We start from the raw sequence: 9,301 nt of genomic DNA on the forward strand, positions 1-9,301 counted from the left end.
CCCACTTGGTGAGGTGAAACCCTCCACTTGCGCACAGTTTGGTGAGATTACTATATAGCGCAACTGCTTGACTATGACTAGAGACAGACTTCAAGCAGTCGTCTACATAAAAGTTTTTAAGTACTGTGTTGACTGCCTCGGCAGATGCATTGCTGCGGTTTTCTTCTGCTGTTTTCCTAAGGGCGAAGTTAGCTACACTTGGAGATGATTTTGCACCAAACAAATGAACAACCATTTTATACTCAACCAAGTCCTGACTCACGTCTCCGTTCGGCCACCACAGGAAACGCAACAAGTCTGTGTCCTTTTCCGGAACTCTGACCTGATAGTACATGGCTTCCACTTCTGCCATCATGGCAACTTCTTCTTGTCTAAAGCGTGCGAGCACCCCAATGAGTGAGTTTGTCAGGTCGGGTCCCTGCAGAAGCTCGCTATTTAATGATATTCCCTGATAGCTAGCAGCACAGTCAAAGACTACCCTTAGCTTTTTCTTTTGAGGATGGTACACACCATGGTGAGGTATGTACCACACCTGCCCGTCTTGTCGACTTAGGTGGGGTGTGGGGACCTTGACTGCATGACCCTTCTCAAACATGTCATTCATGAAGTTTAAATACTCTTTGTGAAAGGAGCGGTTATGCTTAAACTTCCGTTTGAGGTTCAGTGCGCGCTGCATGGCTGCGCTTCGGTTATTGGGGCATTTGAATAGCTGCTTTCTTAAATGGGAGACCGATGTAGAAGTGATTATCGGTAAATTGCAGGGAGTTAGTTACAGAGTCTAAAAACTGATAGTCCTCTTGTGACAACTCAGCTTTGTCATCACAGTTCCGTTCAGGAAAATCATGGTTGTACTGTTGTATCAGCATTTGTTCCACACTTTCGATGGAGACTCTGTTGACTGCAACGCTCACTTGCTCATTGTCACATGTGCCTTTCTCGACCGACTCTCGAAGAGGTCCATTGATGGTCCATCCAAGAACAGTCTTTACTGCATATGGCCCATTGTGCCTGCTGTTAATTACTCGCCATGGTTCTAGGAGCCTGTGCTCTTTGTTACCTATGAGAATTTCAACTCCAGCATTAATGTAAGGCAGTTTTACTTCGCTGAGGTATGGCCACTTATCAATGTCGTGCTGTTGTGGAATATTTTCCACTGAGACTGGGATACTCTTTTGTGTGAACACTTTGGGGAGTTCAACAAAGGTGTTTTCTTCCAGACTGCTAACCTCTAGATCAGTAAGCACATAGCTTTTTACTTGTTTCTTTGCGTTCAGGGTGCTTAACATGATGTCAATTTTTTTACCTTGTACGTTTAATCGCCTTGCTAGTGACTCTGTACAAAATGTAGCAGAGCTACCTGGGTCCATAAAGGCGTATACTTTTACTGTCTTGTTGCCCTTTTTGGACTTTATTTTAACAGGTACTATGGAGAGAATACAGTCATCTCCAGCCCCGATACATGCACTCGTTTCGTGACTCGCTGCAACAGGCAATGTTTGAACTGGTTCGGTTTCGTCAGCCTTTACGATCGCTTGAGCTGTGTCCTTTGCTGCAATGTGTAGCATGCGAGGATGTTTCTTTGAGCACAACTGACATGTAATTTTCTTCGTGCAGTCTTTGCTTAAATGTCCTTTTACTAAACAGCCAAAGCAGAATCCATTCTTTTTTAGAAAGTCCAATTTGACCTTATATGTCTCATTGTTAAACTTGTGGCATTCGTCTAGGGTATGATCTTGCTCACAGGATGCACAAGGTTTAGTGAAGGCACTAATAACTAATGCACCACTACTCTTTACTGTGATTGAGTCTCTATGATTTTTACCAACCTGTTTTACGCCGGTCGCAAAGCTGCTGCCCCTCTTTTCTTCAGTTTTTTGCTTGAATCCTGGAGAGGATTTGCTGCTGTGTTTTTTACCACTAGTCGTTGTACCACTAGTCGAAACGTTCAGGTCTCCAAAAAGTGGGTTAGACATTGCCTTTGCTTCTCGTTCTACGAATTTCATCAGCTGCACAAACTTAGCTGTTTCTTCATTGCGCTCTTCGTACTCGTATACGTGGCTTCTCCATTTTTCACGCAGTTTGTAATGCAGTTTTGAGGCAACACCTCTCAAGTTGGTAGCATTGTCTAGCTCATCCATGTAGTTAATGCTTGACATGGTATTGTAACATTCTACTAGGAACAGGGAGAAAGTTTTTAGCGACTTTCCGTCCTCTGACTTTATTTCCGGCCAGTTGAGTGCCTTTTGCATCAGCGTTGTAGCGATTATTTGTCTATTTCCGAAATTGTCATGTAACAGTTTCATAGCCTCTGCGTAGCCACGATGTTCTGGCATGAGCAGGCAGCTTCTCACTAGGTTCTTAGGCTGTCCTTCAGTATACTGCTCGAGAAAGAACAGCCTATCATGATTGCTATCAGTGTTGGTTTCGATGGCGTGTTTAAAGGCTCTTACGAAGGACGTGAACTCAAGAGGGTCACCATAGAATGGAGGAACGTTGCGCGAGGGTAAGGAATGTTGCCTCTGACTCTTTGCAAACATTTCTGTAAGATCTGCCTGGAGTGGCATCCTACCCTGAGGCTCCACTATGTCAGTGTTGTAAAGTGAGTGTTCGTTACCTTGGGTGGGCCGTTCCATTAGGGTGCTTGACATTATGGCTTTGGCACTCACTGGGATGCTTAAGTGGGTTGCTCGAAGGCGTGATGGCAGCTCGAGGTATTCCGTTGCCGAACTGTGGTTGCAGTGGTCGTTTTGCTCTGGTTCCGAGGGGCGTGCACCACTCGTTTCGACGACCACGCTCCGTCTGGCAGGATGTTGTTTTTTGCGGTTCTGGTAAGAATTTAGTTCAGCATCGGCCATTGCAAGCGCCGTTTCCATTTCCAGCCTTTCCTTTTGTGCCTTTAATTGTGCTTGTTTAGCCTTTAGTTGTGCTTCCTCAACCTTTAGTCTTGCTTTCAATTGCTCTTCCTCAGCCTTTAATTGTGCTTCCTCCAGCTCCAGCGCCTGCCGATCTCTCAAAGTTGCTGCTTTAGCCAGCAAAGCTGCTCTGTTGGCTTCTGCCTTTTTTAGTCGAGCCTCGGATGCTGCTGACGTTAAGGACCTCTTAGATGCCGCTGACGTTACGCTTCCTTGCCTTTGGGGGGCGGGCGTCTTACGCTCCGCCATTGACACACTGTCGTTTGGCGAAACTCCATCGTCAACTGTTTGAGACAGCTTAAAGCGATTACTAGTGTCCGCGATCCACGACTCCACTCTTATCATGAATTCTGTGCAGCGCGTTAATCTAGGGTGATACCAGTGGTGCTGATCGGTTTCACGCTCTTCATCCTTTGCACACGATCGCACTGTTACATTACTTTCAATAAAGTCATTTAGCAGCGCTTTGTATTGGCGGCGCTTGGCTTTAACGTCATGCAAATTACAAGCATTGTCCATAAGCGCCTCTAGTTCATTGTATAATACAGTCAACTGACTCCACTTGCCTTCTCTGGCGCTCTTCAGTTTGTCGAGCACCATCACCTGCTCAGATTCGGCGATAGCGGCGTTGTCCTCGCCGTGTGACATGGTGAAGTTTAAGGCAGGCAAGTCCTCTTCTCGCTTTCGGTTTCGGTTGATGCGCGTTTTTGAAGTCGCACGCGCGCTCTTCACAATCTTAAATCACTTATCTTCATTTCTGCGGCGGAGCAAGCTTTTGACTTTAATGTAGGAGCATGTTATTCACAAGTTCTGACGCGTGTCTTTAGTTACACAGTGTCACTGACGACATCAGACGTTTCGTTGATTTCTTTGTCTCTTGTTTATTTTCAACATCAAAAAACAACGGTTGTTACAGTTTCTTGCATAAATCCACTGTAGTCACGACAAGTCGCTTGCTGTGTTCTGTAGCTTCGATAGATTACAGTTACAACAACTTATTTTACTGTATTCCTTTTAGCTTACTGTCTCACGTTATCACGGTCAAAAGCTTGTGTGCTCCACACCTTTCTGTATCCTTCCGTGTCTTAACAACAACTACAACTAACATGCGTGATAGACATGGAACTGCATAACTGTGGGATGATGTCACAGAACAACACATGAAATGATGTCACAATACAAATTATGTGTATGATACTTAATGCTTAATGCTTAACTAATAAACTGAAATAAGATAAACATAACAACAAATCACAAGAATGAAATATGGCCCTTACAAGGTGCATGTTAATTAATTGATTATGGTTAATTGAACATGCATGGAAAACATGATTAAACCCTTTACAATGAAGATCTGTAAAGTTATTTGGATTTGTACAACATTATTGTTGAAATACACAGTCCTGAAAAACAGGCGTTTCTTTTTTTGCTGAGTTTATATCATTATGTTAACTTCTGCACTAAGTAAAATACACAGAAACATTCCACCTTAAAAGTTGCCAGAGAATGTAGCTGTGTTGCTAGCTTATGCTAACTAATGAAATTAAAATGCATAGAAAAAAATTTGGGAACATATAAAAAGGTAACATCGGTGATCAATTGTATTGTGTGTGTTACTGGTCCTGAGATAACTGTGTGTACACACATGCGTGTCTCATAAGTGTTCTGGTTCATAAAGAAATATCACTACAGCTCTGGTAAAAATATCTAGATCACATTAATTGTTTGTTAGTTTTCCTGATGTTGGGGCTGCTATAATTAGGTATTTACCAGATATAAGATATGTGTATAATAATATCTGTCATGATCAGCAGCAGGTGCCTTTCTACTAATATGGTGACCATCAGAAAATACATTGAGTATCAGATACGCTCTGTTTTAAAGTTATTGTTTATTAATCTTGTCTGCTGAATTTAGACACACTGTGAGGTTAATACTGCTAACTGTAGCTTGTACTGGCTTTCAGTAGCAAAAGACATGTTGTGTGTGAATATAAGAGTGTTATTTTCACCATAGCCTTAATTTCACCTGTTTAGTAAATATAAAGTGATATTATTCATATAAAATTAAAAACCGAACTGATATGGAGTTACATCTTTGGGCGATGTGTAAAACATTTTTAGGTTAGTGGCTAATGGCTAACAGTTAGCCTTCTTTAACAATCAATTTTGGTTTTCCTTTGATATAACTGAACATTTACAATATTACAGTCGACCAGTTGCTGCAGAAAAATCCCTTTTTTCATATGTTATGTTCATGAGAATACAGGTTCAAAACGCAGGAAAAACGGCTGTGAAATGCCTTATAACATCCCCAACATAAGTGGATTAAAAGAGGGTATTTTTTGCCCAACCATTTTTGGTATCTGTATAATGAATGGTTAGGACAATGCACGTCACCAAAGGGTCGTTCCAGGGCAGTTTATTTAATAATTAGCACTCATCCGGCAGGACAACTTGTATTTTCTCCTTGTAACTGTGAAAAGAACTTAAAATGGGCCATTGTTTTTAATCGTATGCATAAATTTAGAACCATTAGTATCATTTAAATCTGTAAAGGGTCTACATTTATTTATGTACACTCACAATATTCATAAAACACTGTGTTTTTGTAAAATAAAGAAAATGAACAGGGTCGCTTTTAGCCGTCTCAGTCTCCGCTCTCTCACATCTTTCTGAAACGCGTCACTAAAATGAACTGAAACACCGCGAATACTGCACACACAGACATGAGAAATATATCTACAGAAAGCTTAAAGGATCTACTTTTAAATGAAGCAAGTTAAATCAAATACAAATATTCTCAGTTTATGTAATCTGTATAAAACCAATGAGAGGTACAGTCTGTCTATATGATAATAGCCTGACACAGGACACGCCCACACGCTAGTCACAGAGAAACAGTCAGGGTAATCTACATACAAGGCCACGCCCCCAACACGTGCGCGCGCGCGCGCACACACACACACGCACACACACACAGACTCAGTGAGTTCTCTGAGCGTGTGGAACGTGTCATGTGCTGTACAGGTTTCTGAAGCTCTACAGATGTTCTGGACAGTGGGAGGAGTTTAAAAGTCTTATATAATCCTTATTCTGTTAATAGAAAACTGATACTTTATTTTTCCTTGTTTTGGCTTTGGCCAGCTTATATGTAAATAAAATACTTAGATATTACACTTCTATCAATAAGTAAAAGATTATACATTATAAGATAATTAATTAAATGTCTTGGAGTCAGATATTTAAATCACAAAGTTAAAACACACATTTAACCTTCAGCTGACCTTGTACTCCATTGTGGTACTTGTTACTGTACAAAAGTCATCCTCGCTCTACAGCACTTGTGTACATGTGTATAAGACTTTTACACAGTACTGTACATTTTATTTACTGTAAAATTTTATTTAGTAATAAATTATCAGTCAGTAATATTGTTTATTAAAGACACGAGTTTTGATTCTCCTCAAAAGTAACGTTTTAGGCCTGAAATTAGTAGAACTTGGTTTAAATTATTAATGTGTTTGTTTTTCACCCTGATTCAGACTTTTACTTCCTTGATTCTGTAGTAATATAGATCTATAGTATTATATAAAGGTCTAGTGTTATTAAACAAAGATTATGGAGAAACAAGTTTATTGTCCCTGTATAGTGCACTATAAGTCTGTTAGAGAACCATTTTGTAGACTCACCATCTTAAAATAAAATAATAAACCAGGATGTAAATGTGTTGATCAAGTGTGTGTCATTGTGTCTCTGCAGGTTGCGTGAGTGTGGTGTCTCAGATGAAGGCTGTGCTGCTCTGACTTCAGCTCTGAGATCAAACCCCTCACACCTGAGAGAACTGGATCTGTCATGGAATAATAGCCTAGGAGACTCAGGAGTGAAGTGTGTCTCTGCTGTACTGGAGAATCCTGACTGTAAACTGGAGACACTGAAGTAAGATCATCTCTCTGAGAGTCACATGACCTGCTCCTCAGTAAGACACATTCTCTAATAGTGAGACTGAAGCAGAAGTTTTAGGTTCATCATCAATGTCCTGAGAAGGAAGATTGTTTCTTTTCACTGCACACTGATGATTTGTCACAGAGTCTTTGGGTCAGATGTACGTATGTGAGAAGCTACAGCACAAAACCTGACTTGATGCGACTGCAGTGTGTCTGAAATGACTGTAACATTTACTACAACACTGTAACTAATCACACAAACTGCAGCTGAGACACAAACTAACTGCACTGTGTGAGCTGCAGGGTTTAAAAGCAGCAGTGACATTCTCAGAAATAAACATTAGTTTTGTTAGTGAGGATTATTTCACTACATCTGTGTCTATCTGCTATGAACAGGGTTGCTAGATCTGTTACAGAAACAGACAAATGGACAAGTAGTAATAAACCCATGCAGTTTTCGTTATTAGTTCTTTCTTTAACATTTTAAAATAGTCTTATATTATTTCACATTTTATCATAAATACAGAACTTAAATCCATTTATACAGTAACACAGAGCTACTGTGTAAGTGGCTCTGTGTAGAATGCTCTCTCTCTCTCTCTCTCTCTCTCTCTCACACACACACACACACACACACACACACACACACACACACACACACACACGGCTTGTCTTGAAGTTTATATCCTGAGAGTGTGTAGTGTGTGTCATTGTGTTTCTGCAGGTTGTTGCATTGTGGTGTCTCAGATGAAGGCTGTGCTGCTCTCGCTTCAGCTCTAAAATCAAACCCCTCACACTTGAGAGAACTGGATCTGAGTGGGAATAAAATAGGAGACTCAGGAGTGAAGTGTCTCTCTGCCCTTAAGGATGATAAACATTACAAACTACAGACACTAAGGTGAGTAATGATCTCTTTATATAAACACTGAAACATTAACAGACTGATTAGCATTATTTTGTACATTATCATTAGCTTGTGCATTTCTCTTCAGTTATAGTAAATATCAGATTACAGAGTTAAAATTTCACATTATTCTATTTAATCAGACTTTTTCTGACAATTATCTTTAATGCTGTTTGGTGTTGATTTAAACTTCATGTGAAAGCAGAAGACAGGGAGTCAGACAGAGTTTACAAAACATCCCACCTGAGTGCATGAGAGTGATTGTAAATGAACAGCTGGTCTCCTTGTGACACCCTGCTATCTCTGACTTCATACTGCTGCTTCTGTCTGAATAAGATGATCTCAGCTTTTCCCTGTTTCTGATAAGCAGCAGAGTTTCTCCTCAACTCTCATAAAAACTCATGAAAATCATATTTAATGCCACACTTCCACAAATATTAGATTTAATCAGCTACTTTACTCACTCTGACACTCCTTCCAACTCTCCACCTCCTCACCGTGTCTTCTGTCATTCCTGTAAAATTCATTCCACAAGGCGCCTCCGAGTGGCGCAGTAATAAAGTGCTCGCCCTATCATCCGGGGATCTCTGGTTCGATCCCTGGGTGATGCTGTTACCTCTCACAGCCGGAGACCTAGAGAGAGCTAATTGGCCGAGCTCTCTCAGAGGGGAGGGATGAGAGGTACTTTGTGCTCCCACATTAATTAGGCTCTACAGCCAATCAGGGGCATCTGTGAGCTCACGCACGTGGAAGAAGCACCTAGCGCTTTCCTCCGAGTGTGTTACTATGCCCCTAACGATGCGTAAGCAAGCAGTTCGAAAAGATGCGGTTGGAGGAAACACGTTATAGTCTTCGGCCCTCCCAGCTGAATGGTAGTAGTAGCCTTAATGTGGGAGCCCCCTAGTGACGGGGAGGAATTGGCTACGACTAAATTAGGGAGAAAATCTGAGAAAAAATCCAAAAAAAAAAAGTTACTTTATAAAAAGCTCTAAAGCCTGTGATTGTATAAGACCAGTGATGTGATGATAAATGTCTGCTCACTTTCCTGGTAGAACTTGTAAAAGTTCTCATTTGTTTTAGCTAAATGGTATAACTCGGATATTGTACATGTATGAATAAATGTTAAATAAAATTATCAACAGAAAATGTAATGTTTCTCTTGGAGCAGAGATGATTACATGCTGTTGATCATGAAGTACAAAAATCCAGTTTGTGTTTATTGATTCAGATGTTTTTTCTTTTATTTTTAGTTTCTCATGAACATCTGTGTGTGAGGTGAAGACTCCAGTGTTCCTGCATTTCTATGTTGGGGAACAGACAACACAATCCTTTAATTATAACTAATTAAACAGACTCAGAGACGTTGTGTGTGTTCAGTGGCCTTCCCAGTTACAGGATCAGAATTCAGTAGAACACCTTTAGCGTGTGGGAGAACAGGAGATTCACAGCACGAAGGAGCACCTGAAGAACCTACAGGCTCCCTGCGACCCTGAATACAAGATTAAGCGGTAATGATGATGAGTGAGTGAGAGTGTATCA

At 40.8% G+C, this 9,301-nt stretch overlaps 1 protein-coding gene across 1 annotated transcript in view; it reads left to right on the forward strand.

Moving 5' to 3' along the window:
* Positions 1–7,760, forward strand: part of LOC128516061 (NACHT, LRR and PYD domains-containing protein 5-like) — a 33,129-nt gene extending 25,369 nt beyond the window's left edge. The window contains exons 8-9 of the mRNA XM_053490365.1: positions 6,674–6,850; positions 7,583–7,760. Coding sequence (XP_053346340.1) covers positions 6,674–6,850; positions 7,583–7,760 — 355 coding nt within the window. The remainder of the gene's footprint in view (positions 1–6,673; positions 6,851–7,582) is intronic.
* The last annotated feature ends 1,541 nt before the right edge of the window (positions 7,761–9,301 follow it).

Source organism: Clarias gariepinus, chromosome 28, assembly GCF_024256425.1.
Source record: "Clarias gariepinus isolate MV-2021 ecotype Netherlands chromosome 28, CGAR_prim_01v2, whole genome shotgun sequence".
In the NCBI taxonomy this organism is placed as follows: domain Eukaryota; kingdom Metazoa; phylum Chordata; class Actinopteri; order Siluriformes; family Clariidae; genus Clarias; species Clarias gariepinus.